General features: G+C 38.6%; 1 protein-coding gene across 1 annotated transcript; it reads left to right on the top strand.

The window, feature by feature from the left end:
• The first annotated feature begins 4,277 nt into the window (after nucleotides 1-4,277).
• Nucleotides 4,278-12,936, top strand: LOC146318165 (Golgi reassembly-stacking protein 2-like). Its single transcript, XM_084732654.1, has 10 exons — nucleotides 4,278-4,466; nucleotides 6,680-6,760; nucleotides 6,861-7,064; nucleotides 7,149-7,235; nucleotides 7,360-7,490; nucleotides 9,318-9,450; nucleotides 9,804-9,927; nucleotides 10,186-10,293; nucleotides 11,069-11,185; nucleotides 11,896-12,936. The coding sequence occupies exons 1-10, from the start codon at nucleotides 4,404-4,406 to the stop codon at nucleotides 12,168-12,170; spliced, it is 1,323 nt and encodes a 440-aa protein (XP_084588780.1). The 5' UTR covers nucleotides 4,278-4,403; the 3' UTR covers nucleotides 12,171-12,936.
• The last annotated feature ends 5,504 nt before the right edge of the window (nucleotides 12,937-18,440 follow it).

Genomic DNA, 18,440 nt, shown 5'->3' with positions numbered 1-18,440 from the left:
CGAGAGTTAGAACTGAACTTTAAATGCACTGCTCCTTTGTCCTGAAATAATTTACAGAGGGACCTGAAATTGTCAGAGCTGATCATGAGAGGACAATTAAAGTTAATTTTAAATAAATCTTTTATCCTTGACCTTGTATTCTATATTTGAGTTTTTCTCTTTGTGGCTCCACTAACTGCAATACTCAAAAATGACAGACATTTTATTTTTGTCCATAATCCCATTCTGCCTCTGAACTGCCTGTTTCAGTAGATACACACACACACACACACACACACACACACACACACACACACACACACACACACACACATACATTATTGCCTCTCTGCCTAATCATCCTAGAGAAGGCTTTGTTTGCCCCCCCAGCTGTGTGTCGAATTGGCTGTTCTCCAGCATGAAACACTCTCCTATCAGCTCCCTCTCCTTTTTATTCTTTTTTGTTTCTCCTCTCATCTTCATTTATTTCCTCTTTTCATTCACTTTCTTTGCCCACATTTGCTCTGCCCTTACTTTTCTCTTTTCCTTAAGTTCCCCCTCACCATCTCTCCTCCTGCCTTCTTGCTTTACATTTATCTGTGAGTATGATGAGATTCAGCCTCACCGAGACACCATCTCACAGAGAAACAAAAGCATTGGTTACAGTGTTTCACAACCTTTTCATGGAGGGCGTAAGAATATCAAGCAGAAGGTTGGCTGTGGAGTGAAGCTCCAGAGTCACAGTGAGCTCAGCACTGAGGATGTGATGAGCTGCCATTGCCCTCTGGTGGTCAATCTCTGTCTGCACAATCATCTGACCAACACAAGTGTGAAAAAACACTTTTAAAAAATGCTTTTAAGATTTCATCAGCAGAAAATGATACAAGTATGATTTTAGTCACCAATATATATATATATATATATATATATATATATATATATATATATATATATATATATATATATATATATATATATATATATATATACATATATATTACATTCATTACTGTGTGCAATAGTACTTTGCTTTATGCTATGTACAATATTTCTTGTAATAAGAAACTAATTAGCTTTATGTGTAAACATTACATTATAGTGTCATCTGGCCCCCAGGCACTTTACTTTTTTCAAGTCTTTCTAAAACTGTAACTGAAAAGACCTGCAGTAAAGCGACACTGTATAATAACTGTATGGTGAAATTGTGTCACAAAAGCTTTCTTTGTGGCACCGAGCAGCTTGACTTTTAAAAAGCTGTGCCTTCTAGACTGGGAAATGAAAAGCATGCATCATACACTGCAGTTCAACACAACAATAGAAAAATAGCTTCAGGGTAAAGGATGACCTCAGAGTGGCTGCAACCTAAGAAAACCTGGGCCTTCAAAAGCCCTCATTAAAGGTTTAGAATGATTATATTTCAGGTTTAGTTTTACATTAAATACTGAATACACATTGTTTGATAACTAGTTGTGTTTATCTTTTTTATTTGAAGGTAGGTATGTACTGTAAATATAAGCTATGCAGGTGAGTGTATGCATGAGATGACATGACATTTATAGACATATCAACATAGTAGCACAGTGTTTTGCACAATATTATACCATACACATGAAATACAGAGCACATATAGCCTGTTAGAATTTACTTTGTTTTTCAACTATCCAATCCAGCCTGCAGATTTGTGTGTTTGATAAAATGTGGATCCATTTACAGTGTACACATACTGCAGATGGATCAGTTTAAAGTTTAATATTTGACAGAGAATTTGAGTCCCTTGTCCTACGGCTTTCATAGCTGTAGGGGTTATAAGATAAAAGAAAGGGCATAGGTTCTGTAGTTGTCACTAAGGCTAGTTTTTTTAATCTCTATACTAGTGATTTTTATAATGAGCACATTTTTCTAAGAGACGGTAGTGCTACTGAACTAATAGAGCATTAAAACTTACAGTGAACTTGATAAGAGCATTTGTAAGAGAGATAAATGAAGGCAGTCAGTGTCAAATGAGGGCAGATGTCTGAAAAGACCATAGGCAAACATCTGGCACACAATGAAACTGTGTAACTAAATAAAGTGAAGTGACTGACAGCTTGCAGGTTTGTCTGATGTTCTAATGGGGCAGAATAGTAATTTACAATTTCAGTTTACATCAATTTAAAGATTATATTGATTTACAATGGATTAAATGGGTTGATTGGTGAGAGTCCACAATAATTCTGTCAACATTACTACATTATAAAAAAAGGGGCTGTGTAGTAGTAGATTACATGTGATCAGGATTAAGTAATCAGATTCCTAAAAAATAATAAATTAATTTTAAAAATTGGAAATTAGATTGTCATTTTTTAATTACATCTTTAAAATATGTCACTTTCAAAATTATGAAACTTTTTTTTCACAATAATCAATGCTCTATTAAGTAATGAAAAGCATGTCTACCAGGAAGGGTTTTCTTAGATATTGGCTTCACAAAAAAAAGAACCTGATGCAAAAATACAATTTATTTAAATTATATCCAGTTTTTTGTATCAGGTACAATATTTTCAATGTTTGAAAATATTAACCCAAGTAAATATTGATCCATCAATATTTAGATTAGGTTATGTTTCTTGCGATGTAATGGATTACATTACTAATTACAAAAACTGCAATGATATATAAGTCACTGACTATATTTCAGTATTTAAGCAATCTGGCCAGAGTCAGACCTCCATGGGGCCCTAAACAAAATTCTGCTGAAGGGCCTTTTGCCACACAGTCACACCTGACACTCAAGTGCTTCCACCACAGTCCCTCCTCTGTTCAGCAACAGTTTGCTCCATCTGTCAGTCAAAGAATAATAAGATCTATAGGGAACAGAATGAAATACAAAAAATAATAATTATTGAATATAACATTTTTCTGTAGAATTTTCAGATAAGAGAATATTGGCATTAGCGTGAATAACACATGTTAGAATATATGAAATGTAGAAATAGTAAAACATAACACTAAGTTTTGGGTCTGCTGTCTGGTAATTAGTCTGTTAATTGATTTTACATTCCATATTTAATCAATTATCAGTCACCGTCAATTCACTTATTTCCATCTCGCATTAGTTCAGAGTTGTAATCAGTGGTGGATTTCAACTAAACACATTTACATCAAGTACTGTACTTATTTTGTACTTTCCATTTTATCCAACTTTATGCTTCTACACTACATCCCAAAGGCAAATACTGTACTTTTGAATCCACAAAGCTGAAAAAAGGCTGTTTTCTGTTTTTTTTGTTTTTTTTTAGATACATGGTTCTTATAGGACAGTGATGCTACAGACATTTGATGATCTTATAGACCATGATGCATCACTGTATATTAACCTAGCCAACAGTGACCTATAAAGTAGTTACACTTGAAACATCTACAGCAGTTAACAGCAGTAACATTAAAGGAATAATATGACTCCAAAAACATCAGACATAGTAACACTGACAGGGAACATTTTACTGCAACATGACTACTTTTAAGTATATTTATCTGATAATATTTCCATAATTTTACTTCTGTGAGGTTTTATGAATGCGGGACTTTGTAGTAAAGTATTTTTACAGTGTGATACCTGTACTTTTACATTAGTAAAGGATCTGAATACTTCCACGTCGAAGCAGGGGCTGCTGCGGGACAGTGTGCACGCGCAAATGAACTTCTGTTCACGCGCGACGCGGTTATCGTCTCTGAGCTACAGATTATAAACGCTGCTGCACGTTGGCGCTCATCAAACATGATAACATACTTTTATTTCATTCTCACTTCTGTCCGACAAAGTCACAGAGCAGCCCTGGATGTGTCTGTTATGACACAGACAGACTGCAGCTCAGCTAACATCAGACAGACAGAGGGAGGAGCATCAAGTTAACCTTACTGTGAATGATGATATCAAACCTGGAGAGGAGGAAACACAAGTTAACTGATTACTGTTCACTACGTTCACTCTCTATATGTTATTTTTCTCTTTAATTCTGTTTCATCCTCTCAACAAAGTTGTAAACACTGACACCAGCTTCGACACGAGGGAGAGGCGGGGCCCTTGCGTACTTCGCGGGGCCCTACGCAACTTGAGTAGTGTACGTATACGGCCGACCGTTTCTGAATCTGACCGAACCTTGATTAATGATTAGAAAAATATTCAAAAGTTGTCATAAATAAATACAATATTTGTATTTGACAGATGCTGATTTCACATTTTGCCTAAACTTTTATATATTTGTGAAGAAAACCGGTTGCAGATTTCGAAAAGGCGTTATTTCCTGCCACGTAACGGCGCGTGCGCATCAGCCAGCTAATCATTTGGCGACGTGTACCCGGTGTGGGGAAGTGTTCAGGTATCTCACCCCTGCTGGGTAATTATCTGCCATAAAAAACTAAAAAAGCCTTAACGGAGCAAAAACATGGGAGGATCGCAGAGTGTGGAGATACCGGGAGGAGGCTCCGAGGGCTACCACGTCCTCCGGGTGAGTTTTTAGCTCCTACAGCCTGCTGGTAGCTGTTAGCTTAGCATCGGGTCAGATGCGGATGATTCCCTGCTCTGTGTGTTGACGAGAGGCCGGGGATGACCGATGGGCCTCCGTCTGGGAAACACCAGCACCGTGTCAGAAAAATGTCCTGTACCTTCGAGTTGTATCACCGTCTCATTTCGTTTCTGTCGTGTTTTGTTTTTGTACCTGACTGTTTGTTGGTTAACTTTGCCTGCCAGAAGCTAACCAGCACTGTTGTTGGAGCTAGCCAAAGCTACGTAGATGTAGTGAATGACAGCTGCCCGACGGTTTCTGCTAATGCAACCAAATAACGCTTCTTCTCAATTGTTTTCCTAAATGTGGACTAACGTTATAACGGCTCTAATAACAAGCTAACAGTGGACAGTTAATGTCAGTGTTCTTATACTATGCTAATGTTAGTTATTAGTGATGTTTAGCGGTAGTAGCCTGCTGCTCAGCTTGACAACAGAGCAGTTGTGGACCAGACGGGGCTTGGTCCCATCCTGTAAGGGACATTTTAACACAGTGAATGAATCGTAACCCAAACCAAATCACTTTCTGACAAGACTGTCATGCTTATCAAGCTTGAGACCTCAAAATATTATGGATTTCCACTAGAAAATTTAATGTTTTCTTCGTTCTGGTGTCTTTTAAAGGATGAAAATAAATATTAAGTGCACAGTTTTTGAGAAACAGATGCCTAAAGATAGGCTATAACTCACACCTGAGAACTGGAAAACACAATGGGACCACAGCATTAGAGCCAGACAGACACAGTACCAGTCATAGGTTTGGGCACAAGATTGATTTGCACATTTGTAGAGTGACAGATGTGTAGGATCTTGGGTTGATAATAAAAGGCAAAAGGAGTCTCACATATTTTCTTTTGCACATGAAATCAAAGATTTAATGACATTATTATTCCATATTTCATAGTTTTGATGTCTTAATCTACTATGTAGACAAATAATAAGAATAAAGAAAAAGAGATGATGTTACTGTTGCTGTATGCCACCTGTCCAATATTATAGCTGGCCTATTGCAGTCTTACAGCTAGCAGCTATATATCTGGAAACTGAATATTTTACCAATAATTTTCAAAACGTATGTTAGGCTCCTCTTACTAAAATGTGTCCCTTTCGTTTTAAAGATTCCTTAAAACTTTTTTATTCAATCAGAACAGTGATTGTAGGAATGTTAATGATTAATTGCCATTGAGATTTTAACAAATATGAATGAAGTAACCAATAATGTTCTGTACAAGTTTTCTCATGATATGGCTTGGTCTGCCTTGTTAGTCTATAACAGTAACTGTGCTGTACTTGGCATTATTTTGCTGAATGAGGTTAGCTGGGAAGCTGTTTGATTGAAAGCCTTATTGTTTTATTACTCTATTTATTTAAATCATTTGTACTTCATAAATTAGTGTCTCGCATAACAAATGTGCTGCTAGAATTCTCAAGATAAAACTTGAAATTTGTGGGGGGGGTTTTATCTAATTAATTATAAACAATTAACTGATGTTTTCAACAGTTGGTTAAGGAAAATGCATCTTTAAGATGCACCTTTATTTTGAAATTCCTGTGGTATATGTCACAAATGTTTGTAAGACTTCAGTAACATTGTCTATTTATAATTTATTTGCTTTTAGTGGGTCGACATTATTGTCTGATATCAATTGCAGGCGCCTGACTTGAATCAAATCACATCAGATCTAATCTAATCAAAATCATATAGTGGCAGACTTTGCAAAATATGAAGTTTTAAACACAGCACCAAAAACCACAGATCTTTGTATTTTTCAGGAGACAGTGCTTTTGAGAATCAATATAGTATCACAAAACATAATATTGTGATATACAAGTGTATCAATAATTGATTATATATTATTATAACCCGCTCACTTCCACATTGTGTGCAGCCGTATTGTTGTCTGGATGGAAACGGTAGATTCATACAACTGTACAGTGCCAGAAATAGGTTGTGATAACGAAAAGGGAAAAAGGTGTGAAATTTTGTTAGAAATCATGAGAAAACGGGAGAATTGTGACCCCGAGAGGAAAATGGGAGTCTCTTGGGAAACTATGGAAGGTTGGCAAGTATGATGATTGTTTCACGGCTCTAAAAATGCAGGAAGCGACAGTGTGTGGTCCAGCATCTGCTCAAGTTCTCTCTAATTTTTTGTGCAGGTTCAGGAGAACTCGCCTGGACACCGCGCAGGACTGGAGCCTTTCTTTGACTTCATTGTCTCCATCAACAACACCAGACTGGTAAGGAAAGCCAGGCAACACTGTCTAGTCAGACTGAAGTCACAGGGGACTATATGTTTCATGGTTTCCCCTCTGTTCTCTATCCTCCCCCTCTCTGCAGAACAAGGACAACGACACCTTGAAAGACTTACTCAAAGCCAGTGTGGAGAAACCAGTTAAGATGCTGGTTTACTCCTCAAAGACCCTGGAGCTGCGAGAGTCCACAGTCACCCCCAGCAACCTGTGGGGGGGGCAGGGCTTGCTTGGCGTCTCAATTCGTTTCTGCAGCTTTGAGGGAGCCAATGAGAACGTTTGGCACGTGCTGGTATGTAACCCCAAACTCTACTGTATTGTCTCTTGTGGTCCAACAGTAGCCTGTGTCCTTATTCTTCCACTTTCTCATTAACAGGAGGTGGAGCCTAATTCCCCAGCCGCTCTCGCTGGCTTGCGGCCGCACACCGACTACATCATTGGAGCCGACACTGTAATGAATGAGGTAGTTTATCAGAACTTTAGGTCCTTGAAACTGTCACTTCTGCACATTCTCCACCTGGTAATGATACTGACTGTGTGTCTCCTCCTGTTGTCCTCCTCTCCTCCTCCACTGTGACTGTCTGCAGTCAGAGGACCTGTTCTCTCTGATAGAGAGCCATGAGGGGAAAGGCCTGAAGCTCTATGTGTACAACACAGACACCGATAACTGCAGAGAAGTGATCATCACACCTAACAGTGCCTGGGGAGGAGAGGGCAGGTAACAATGACTTTAACATACTTGTTGGGATGTTAGTAGATTTTTAAGAGTTTGTTTGGCTTCCAAAAGAAATACACAGAATGGTATACAGTCTCACCTCTAATTAGGCTGAATTGAAATGCTATGTTTTGTGTTTGTATTTTGTTTTAATTAATCAGCAGTGAGTGATGTATCCATCTAGCTGATGCTGGCGTGGAAGCTATTGCAGCAGTTACCAGAAGCAGTTACTTAATGTTTTTCATGATGATCAAATAAAAATGCTGCTTTAATGTTGCTATAATTTATATTTTTATAAAAAGAATGCAATCAATTGTAGGGCTGCAACTAATTAAGTATTCTCATGCTAGAAATAATCACATTTAAGAAGAAGACTCAAGACGATGAATTGATTATCAAAATAGCTGGTAATTAATGTAATAGTTGACAGCTAATTAATTCATCACCAGTTGCTGCACCTCTGATCACATGACAGTGTGAAAAAAGTTATACAACATGAAAGGCATTTGCTTGTAATGATGAATGTGCATAGAATTTATCACTCAATCCTGCAGCTCCACTAACCTTAACACTGCTTTATAGTGAGTTTCAGCTCATTGTTTAGCTGTCCAGCCCTCAACTATACTGTTTGGTGTTGTTTCTCTCACTGCTGTCATTTTCAGTTAAGGTAGGTGGGCAGCTGTTTTCAGTGAAAAAGCTAAAAAAAAAAAAAAAAAACAGTGTACACTGTACAGCGTACTAGCTGGTGAACAAAGTGGAGCGCTTAGTAGCTAAACAACCAAATATGTGACTCACAAGTTGGTAGAGGCCACAAATAAAGCTTAAAGAGAATGAATGTTGGGCTTAGATTTTGCAGGTGGGCATAAACACCACTCCAAATACATGATAATGTTGCTCAGTAACTGCTGAATGTGTAATGAGGAACTTTTTGTGCACAGGTTCACACCATCAGCTTAAAGGCTCCCTGTTTTTGACTTCTAGTAGAGCTATGAAGCTCTTTTTTTATTATTAGTGGGCCCATATTGTGTTAAACTCATGCACACAGGAGAAGACACACATGCATGATGTGCAGGAGAAGTGATTCCACTTGTTTCACAGTATTATTCTGATCAGGTGGTGGCAGTATGCACAGATACACAGCAATGCACCAGTAAAGGCAGTGTAGAATAAAACTGCTACCAAGTAAACATGGATGTAAACTAAGGATGTAATGATAGGTGCGATAATTCCACAATAAAAGGCCCACAATACAATATTTATCCTAAAATTCAAAAGCAAAGAAAAATGATGACTTGAAAAAATATCCATTAAATAATTAATCTAATGTGTGCAGCATTTTTTTTGTTTAAAATTTGTTTTCACCCAGAGTCCCTCTGCTTTCAGGAAATTTGTTTGAGCTCAAGGACAAACACACACACACACACACACACACACACACACACACTGTGTTTTTGTGAATAAAACTGAATGCAAGCATAGATTTTGGTGAGAAATGGCGAGACTATGTCAATGTTGTGTTCACAATTTGTGTCCACTGCCCCCAAGTGGCCCAAAAAATATTTGTTGTCTAACACCAGCCTGTACAGCTACATGTATTTTATCTGTACTCCATGCCATTTTCTGTCATCGTTCTTCATTGATGAAACTGTTTGTTTACATCAGGCACAGGAACATGACATCTATGTTTAATCCAACCTACAAAGCTCAGATTTCTCAACACTAGAGATGTGGGCAATTATTCACTGGTCTGCAACCAGGCTAAACTTAAATGTGTGTTGAATGAAAATCTTTCAGTTCGTCATTTGGAACTGTTTTCCCTCCCTTTTCCAGCCTCGGATGTGGGATTGGCTATGGATACCTCCACAGGATTCCCACCAGGCCTTTTGAGGAGGGGAAGAAGATCAGCTTCCCTGGAAACTCTCCCAGCGAGCCCGTCAGTCCGCTGAAGGACGGATTCACTGAGGTCAGGACACATACCCTTTCACTCACTTTTTGTGTCAGTTCTTGTGTAATTACATTGTGCATTGTCCTCAAATGTTACCCTCAATGTTCACTGTGTTTCCCTGAGAGCTTTGGTCTCTAAAGCCAGCCAAAAGTTTACTCATCAGTATGCAGAGTGTGTGTGTGACATTGAAAAGACTGAAGTTTTGTGTCTTTAAGTTGCTTCATTATGTATGCAGCAGAGCAGGCAGGCGGACAGAGAGCAATGTTGCTCATTACAGTTAATTGCACGTTTGGATGAATGTGACCTTATGTGTTTGACAGCAGCATCTTTTTCTCTGCCTCCTTCATATTTTTCTCTTTTAACTCCCTCAGGTCCAGCTCTCAGCAGTGACCCCTCCTCCCGCCGCGCCCGTCGTCCCCACTGGCCTTGAAGATTCACTGTCAGGCCTGTCAATCAGCACAGCTCCGCCCACCATGCCCAGCGAGCTGCAGACAGGTATTCTTCAGTTTTCTTTCATGCACGTCCGTTTACTCCAACAAGTTAAACTCGTCATTTGACAGACATTACTGTGTCTTATATGTATCTTATTAACTTGCATTTACTCCTTATCCACTTTCTATTTCACTCATATTTGAAGCTCTTTTGTTGTTATTCTTATGCTGCTGTCATTTTGGAGCAATCTTGCACAATAATTTCCTTTGGGATTAATATAGTCCTATTTTATCTTCTCTCTTTTATCACCCTCTCTTCCAGGTTTGCCCACAGTACCTCTGTTGCCCTCCTCCACTGGCCCCTCCCTCAGCCCCCTCACCCCACTGAATCCTGCCGCCACCAGCTTCAACCCCGCCACCACGCTACCAGGTGGGTGAATTCTCAAATGCACACATTCAAAACACGTCATCGGTCTGCTGATTTTTTTTTTTTTTTTAAGAGCTGCAACAATTAGTAGATTCAAAGAAAATTAGTTGCTTGCTATTTTGATAATTGTTTCAGTAATTTATAAGCAAAAATGTCAAAACATTTGCTAGTTCCAGCGTCTTAAATGTGAGAATTTGCTGCTTTTCTTTGTCATATGTGACAGTAAATGAAGAGTCTTTTTGAGTTTTGAACTGTTGGTTGAATAAAAGAAGCAATTTGAAGACAATGAAAATGATGGTTAGTTGCAGCTTCCAGCACTAAACATCTGAAAAGGCCTGTGGGTGGCAAAGGCATTACAACTCTGTCTCCATAGATTTATGTTGATGGGCGTGTGTGAGGAGGAGGCGAGTGCACGTGTGTGTGCGTGTGCATCTGTGTCAGGGAAAAAAAAAATCTCACCTCAGCTTCATTAGCCACTATCAAATCTTAGTATCGGTACACAGTACTTTGTGTACCCACACTTTGTTTTCTGAAGGACAAGCACTTAGCAGATTCTTCTTAAACAAAGTCAGTGTGTGAGTTCCCTTCAAACTACAGTCTCATGATACTTTGTCTGTTGTTATTCTGGTTATTATTTATACTGCCAGATACTGTCTCTATGACATGAATTCCCAGTAGCATGTGTTTAATGTAAATAAGCAAACTGTCAGTTTAAAAAAAAAAGAGTGATTAATGACTGCACACCCTCCTGTGGCATCGTGTGTTTGTGTGGTTTTAGGCCTGATGCCCCTCCCAGCTGGCTTACCGCCACTCCCTAACTTACCCAATCTCAACCTGCCGCTCCCAGACCTCAGTGCCGTGTCGTTAGCAGGAGCACCACCAGTAGGAACCACAGGTAAATAAACTGTCTTACCTTCTGTACCAGCTGCACACTAAATACTATATGTTGTTTGCAGGTTTTGAAATATGACTGTATTGTCTTGCAATTGGATATGTCTGTCTTGAATATGTCTTGCATCATTTTCATGTTAGTACGTGACTATCACTTACTCTCTTTCTTGACTGTTATGAGAAGATCGATATCACTGTCGTATCTGTCTGTTAAAAATAAGGCTTAAATACATAGAGCAAGCACACTAGAGATTTTCCCCAGCCACACTTCCAGTTTAGACTGCTGCAAACTTGACTCTCTTCTAGACTTTGCTAATGTTACCCGACTGAATTTATCAGATCCTGATAATGATAGAATACATTTTGCTGCGGTTGTGACTCTTAAAAACAATTTATTCAGTTTTACAGCTACTTGTTTCACAATGTATGCTTCAGGGAAAAAAGTTATTTCCCTTTTTCATTAGCCACTATGTCAGATGAGCTTCTTTATGCTAAGCTAAATGGCTGATGGCTGTAGCCATATGTTTGTTGGACAGATATGAGTCTCGTTGATCTTTCAAAGCTTTAGAAAAAAACAAAACAAATGAGAATATTAACCAAACTGTTGAACTCTGGTTTGAAGTATGTGTCTGTTTTTAGTGTGCTTGTGAGGTTAATTTTAATTATATTTCCTTTTTAAAAACTAACATGAACAACATCTCTCTTCTCCACCAGTCCCTCCTCTGGCGTCTCTCCCACCCCTTAACCTCCCTGGTCTGGCCCCATTACCCCCCCTCCCCACCATGCTGCCCTCCCAGCTTCCTCCTCTCCTCCCTCAGGGAGTGGCCCCCCTCCTGCCCATTTCCACCACCGCTCCTGCAGCCTCGGTCACGGTAACGGCGGCGGCGCCTGCTGCCGAACCTGCCGCTGAGCCCACAGCCCCCACGGAAGTCGCCTCCACGAACGCCACGGAATCGCCTGTGCCCACGGAAACAACACTAACGTCGTAACCTGGGAGAGAAGATCCCGCTTGCCATCAAAACCAAAACACACACCCGGTTTCTCTCTTTCTCCCGTCTGTCTTTCTCTGTGTTTTTTCTATTTATTTGGCCAAGAGGGACAGACAGGCAGGCAGACAGCTGCATTAGTTCAGACACAGAGGTCTGCATGCTCCAGGTGTGGGTGAGGAGGCTGATGAAGGATGACTGGAGATGAAGAATGGAGGACAGATGTAGACTGGTCTTACCAACATGTCTTTATTGCCAGGTTGTCATGGAGCTTGCCTAAGCTACTGTACGGGGAGGACGAGGTCTACTCTTTGGTTCATAGTTTGCTTCGCATTTCTGCGGTTACAACAAGGCAAAGAACTATCTTAGGATTTTCCCCCTTCTGATCTGGCAGTCCTCTGTTTCACATACTTATTTTTTATATACACACTGTATGTTAATGGGGCTGGACAATAAATCCAGTTTATCAACACAACAGTTTAGAGGTCTTTTAACTGGTTATACTGGAATAAATCAGGATACAGATGTTAGATTTGGCCTACAGGAGAAAAGAAACATGCACTGCTGTATTAGAACATAACTGAACAATAAACGTAAATAAATCATCATGTTCTAGACTTCTGGTTTTATTGTCCAGCCCTAGCGTGTAACCTTTTATTATTAGTTAATAGACCCCCTGACCAATAGATTAATTTGATTGATATTAATTTTTGTTGAAATTGCTGTATGAGTCTCCACCCGATGAATGAATCTGCATTATTTTGCACCACCCGTTTGTGTTTTGAAATTATTAGTCTGTCCCTTTGTATGTCTCCGTGTGTATCCAGAACTCCACAGTAGCCGTCTCTACCACACAGGGACGGTGACAGTCTGAAGGCCGTGCCGAAGGGGACGGAGGTGTACAGTTACATGAGCTGCTGAGTAGAGTGTGCACGCTTGCTGTTGGGTGATCAGTAGGTAGGCTGCAGGATTATTAAACACACTGTACGTCTCCTCCCGGCTTGGCTGAAGTGAATTGGTAGGCAGAGTTGCAGTGATGCAGTACAGCCACAAGGTGTCACTGCAACAGAACTCTCTGACAACATCTACAGTATGCACAGTGCGAGCAATAAAGCCAAATTAATTTTACATGATGCCTCTGAGTGTCTTTATACAGCGTTTGGTGTCTCTCTTTTACAAGGTCCATTTATTTATCATTTTACACCACAGTTGTGTAACGAGATGCTAGTTAAGAGATGCAAATAAAAACAAATCTAGAAGATGTCAGAAAACAAGAAGATAAAGGTATAATAGGAGAGGAATGTCAGTGCAGTGTCACAGTAAAACTTGTCCATTGAAAGCCAAAAGGTGTAGCTTACACTGATCACCTACGAATTACAGGTGATGAGTTTTTTAAAAAAAAAAAAAAAAAGCAAGCACATTGGCCCAAAAAAAAAAACATGGGAAAAGGAGATGGTTCTAAAACATTTGAAAAATAACTGGTGAAAAACATTTTCGGGATGGTAATGATTTATCATTAATCACTGTGAAGAATTCAACTGATCAAAAGTCTTGACAATGACAAGACAATGTATATTTTGTGCATCATTTACCCAGATTTTCTTACAATTTGGTTTGGTCCACCTTGTTGGTCTTTGAATGGCAGCAGTTGCACCTATTTTGAAGTTTTGAGCCATTTGATGAATTGACATGACAGGCTGATGAGCAGTTGTCTCAAGTGAGAGCCTTATTGTTTTTTTGTTTAAATGATTTGTTCTTCATCTCAAAATCTAATAACTAATTTGCTGCTAAAAATGTTTAAATTTAAGTTTAATCAGTCATTGTAACCCTAGTTTATACCAGTTAAGGTGTAAAGTGGACAAAACAAGTATAAAACAAAGGTGAAGAAAAGTAAAAAAAAAAAAAAAAATGGCATTAGAAAATGCTGTAAAAACCTGAAGAAAATGTCTCAAACATTTGAAAAAATTGAAAAAATTGAAAATGACCTATAGTTAAAAATAGAAGATTAACCACAGCATGGATGCAAATAACAGCCATAATAATCTGAATCATGTAAGCAATATAATGCTTAACTGAAATTTAAATACAACTGAAATTACAACAAAAAACATTGTTCTGAATTAGATATAATCCTTGATATTCAAGATTTAATTTTGATTTTTGGTGTCTGAATTGAACCAGTCCAATGGGGAACTTGATTTTTTTTTTAATGGGACACAACAACCATTCTAATCCTATTTCTATGTAAATTTGAAGTTGCACCAGCTGCAAATACTGCCTGCAAATTTCTAAATTAAAACCACATAAATTCAGACTTATGGTTTTCAAAATCAAATATTTCAGTGCTGTAAATTTAGTGGCATGTAAGGTCACCGTTAAACAGAAAATTTGGCACTTTTCATGTGGATGTCCAGTCAGTGTTGATGGTAAATGTAGTCAACTGAAGCAATAAATTCCTCAGTGCTGCCGTATTGACCAAGAAAGCTGAGTTCTCCTGCTTGCAGAGCTTTACTGGCAGTGCCTAAATGTACCAGGATGCATTGCACGCAAGCTTTGGATGCCAACGCCCATGTTGTTGTGTATCACCACCCTGGCCTATAGTTATTACTTAGTTGGCCTTAAAATAGTGTTAGGTAACAAAAACACTCAACTACAGACACAACTACAGACTATAAATCCAAGCTGAGATTGTCAGCAGTTATTTAACACCACCACCATCACTGTGACATCACTGTAAGCAGGAAGAACTACAGATGGTGCAGAAAGAGCTTTCTTGGTCAGTATAGCAGACAAAGTCATTTATTGTTTTAACTGACTACATTTAACATGGACAAATGAATAGTGGTGAATTTTCCTTTAAACTGCAGGATTTTCTTCATAACTTAACTGTGTGGTGGTGGCTCTATCTGCAGTGACTCCATTTTCACATTATTTTGCTGTGCTCAAGGCAGTTTATCAACCCATAATGTAGGTATCTGACATCCTGGGAATGAGACTCAATTAAGCGCTATCTTTCCAGTGCATTTTGTATTTCAACTATTACGGGAACCCTGAAAACATTGTAGTGAAATGCACAGTGTGTGTGTAATGACCAGCAGGGGGAGCTCTTACTGAAACTCCATAGGTTACAGTGTATTGGGTCACAAAAATAATGGTAGAATGGTAAAAAAAATATATATATATATATATATAAAATACTCTGCAAGAAGTAATTAATTGTCTGATTTTTTTTTTCTTGCAAAAATTGAAATACCTTGTTAAAATGACTTACATATAGTTCTACACCTTGCCTTCATTTAATATTCAAGGTTTCAAATAGTCCCTGACCTCCACACACCCTCCACCTCACACCACTAACTCTAAACTGTTGCACCTGGTTTCTCCTGTTTTGTGAGCCAATCACAGCAGCTGGTTACATCCAGCTTCTCCTGTGGGCTGGGCATTGCAGCTAATGATACGTTTAGCCCCACCCCCTCAATTAACAGGAGTTTTTTTGAGACTGCTCTTCCTCACTGCAGTTTCAAAGCAAGAAATGCTCAGACATGGTGTTTGCCGCTTGTTTTGCTCCTGATATGTCTTGCAAGACATGGAAACACCATGTGGACATGTTAACAAGATTAAAGATGTGATTTTCACTGGAGGGGGTCTTTAATAAAACGTCTCATGAAGAATGGTGTCAAATTTCTGGATTTGTTAAATTGGGTGGAGCCCTAGAAAACTGTTTCAAATGAAGCTCCACCACAAGAGGAGCCCCGAGTAAAGAAACAAGACAATAATCACATTTAAGAAGCTGGAATCACAGACTTTTTAACTTTTTTTTCCTTGAAAAATTACCCAAAACAATTAATGGATTATCAGAATTTTTGGTGATTAATTTAATGATCAAATAATAATTAATTGATCGTTGCAGTTCTGTTTTTTCCAACAAATCTACAAGCAGCAATGGACAAATCCTGCATATTCTACCTTTACACTGTTCAGCAGTGGAGTTAAATGTCACAATTAGGAATTTGCTTATTTAAATCATTTGTCTCCATGCAGTCACAGGTGATAGATTTTAGTCTTACACTGTAATAACATCATTTTAGATTTAGTCGTTTTAAGTGTCATTTTTCAGTAAATCCAGCTCTGTGATATTGTGACTGTGAATCCACGTATGAAGAATTTCCATATGTCAGTGTCTCCTGATCATTAACACGTACATATCATCACCTCCCCCTGTGCTCCATCTTGTGTGAAACACTTCTGGTGACGTTGCATAACCCTCCACAGGAAATATGGGTCACACTGCGGGAATTAAGACTCGTAAGGCAATCTTTATTGCGTATGAATGACACTGCCTGGCGCCGCGCCCCCATCGCTAATGTGATCTGACACGAAGCTTATAATGGCTGTACTTACATCTGTCTACACAGAGGCGTCATTAATCATGTGGTGTTTGTACTTGATGCTCGCACCCATTTTCTACTGTTCTTATGTCAAGTAGATGAGACAGAGAGGAAGGGGAAAACTAGACAGGTGGGGTATGTTTGTTTTATGCATCAGTGCACCCCAGTGGATCAAATAACAATTTATCAACTTCACCTGTTTCATTGCACGTTATCATTTGCTTCCATACAGAAGAAGCAAACCGTGAGCGGAAACTTTCTGCGGTTTAAATCTGCCCGTCATGAAACTGAAACTACATCTAACTGCTCACACACAGAGGATCAATTAAAGGGCTATTTCAGGTTATTTGATGTGGGGTTGTATGAGGCACTTACTGACAGTCAGTGTGTTTGCTAAAGCACACGGCGGTCAGTACGCCCCCAGACAGGAGAAGCAAAGCAATGAACTGCAACAAAAGGCAACTTAAATAAAAATTCCACCTAAAACAAAAAAGTTAAAATATTGTCACCTCTTTATTTTGCCTTTTTGAATGGGGAAACTACTATTGTACAATACCAAACTCCATAGACAAAATGAGTAATTTTATGTCCCAGAACATGGGAGCTACTGGTCTACCACTGCCTGCTCTGCTGGTCTGTTTGTGTTATTGTGTGACTTTGATTAATCCAAACTAACCTTTGTTAAAACAGAAGTCAGACAAAAACATTGCCTGAACTAACAGATCAAGGCATCTGTTGCTCAGCAACCACCATGTTTTGCGAGGTTAAAATTTGTGATTTTCCCAGGGAGTTTGGCCGAAAATGAATTAAGGTAAAAAAAAAAAAATGTAATTTTCACGGTGTCCATGCAGCCTTGTTACTTCACTGTATCCATGGAAATGATGATGAATGTAGCAATAAAGTTTTGGTTTCCTTGCACAGAAAAGATGTAACATTTGATTTGCTGGCCTCTGGCACATTCTAATGCCACTTTTCCATCATGTACACTGACTTTACTTATTGCATACTTGAACGAGTTTACCACTACAGTGTAATGAATTATTAGAAAGTGGAATTTGGCTTCTTGGGCATTTAAGCCCACACAGTCTGTAAATAATTATTAAAACCATGACTATTCCTGAATGATCAGAACTTTTGTAATTAAGAATAATTAAAATTTGGGGTATCTGTCATTAGTTTGCATACTCGGTCAATGCTTAGAAATAAGAAGACAGGACATTTTAAACTGTAAACTTACAGTGTGAGGCTGAGCCTACATTTTACTCTTATGACGCAGACCTGTTGTTGTTAATTAGTTTATTTTTACATAAATATTTGAAATGAAAATAAATGCATTTCAATCACTTGTGACCCAGAGACTCCAAATAAAAACCAAACATTATTTCTATATTGGACAAATAAGACACGCCTGTTTTTATTGGACTTAAGTGCTTATTTCTATTTTATGTTAATCAACTTTATCAAAATTCAGCTTTTTCCAACAATCCATTGGTACCTGTTCACTCGTCACATTGGAAAGCTCTTTTCCTTTATGATTCTTGTCTTCACTTTTCCATCACGCTCTGTGCCTGTTTATCAAAAACACAGAGCCAGGAGAGTGAAATGTGCAGAGAAATACTGCACAATCGGCAACATGAGTCTTTGTTTATTCCTGTGCCAAAAAAAAAAAATCCATTTTCCACAATCTCACTATTAAAAAAAATCTTTTTGTTCCATCTCAGTTTAAAATTTGAATCCTATTGGACACTTTTGTATGTCAAATCTTGAATTTATCATTTTTGGGCTCTGTGTACATTGTGCGTACCACCTTCTCTAGCCTTTGCCACCTTTGTCTCAAAAACGTTCCAAGGAAAATCTCTCTTTTCTTTTTTTCACACTTAGTCAA

The sequence above is a fragment of the Lutjanus erythropterus genome, chromosome 12 (genome assembly GCF_056507025.1).
Source record: "Lutjanus erythropterus isolate fLutEry1 chromosome 12, fLutEry1.hap2, whole genome shotgun sequence".
In the NCBI taxonomy this organism is placed as follows: Eukaryota; Metazoa; Chordata; class Actinopteri; order Lutjaniformes; family Lutjanidae; genus Lutjanus; species Lutjanus erythropterus.
This window is presented reverse-complemented; position numbering and strand designations above follow the sequence as displayed.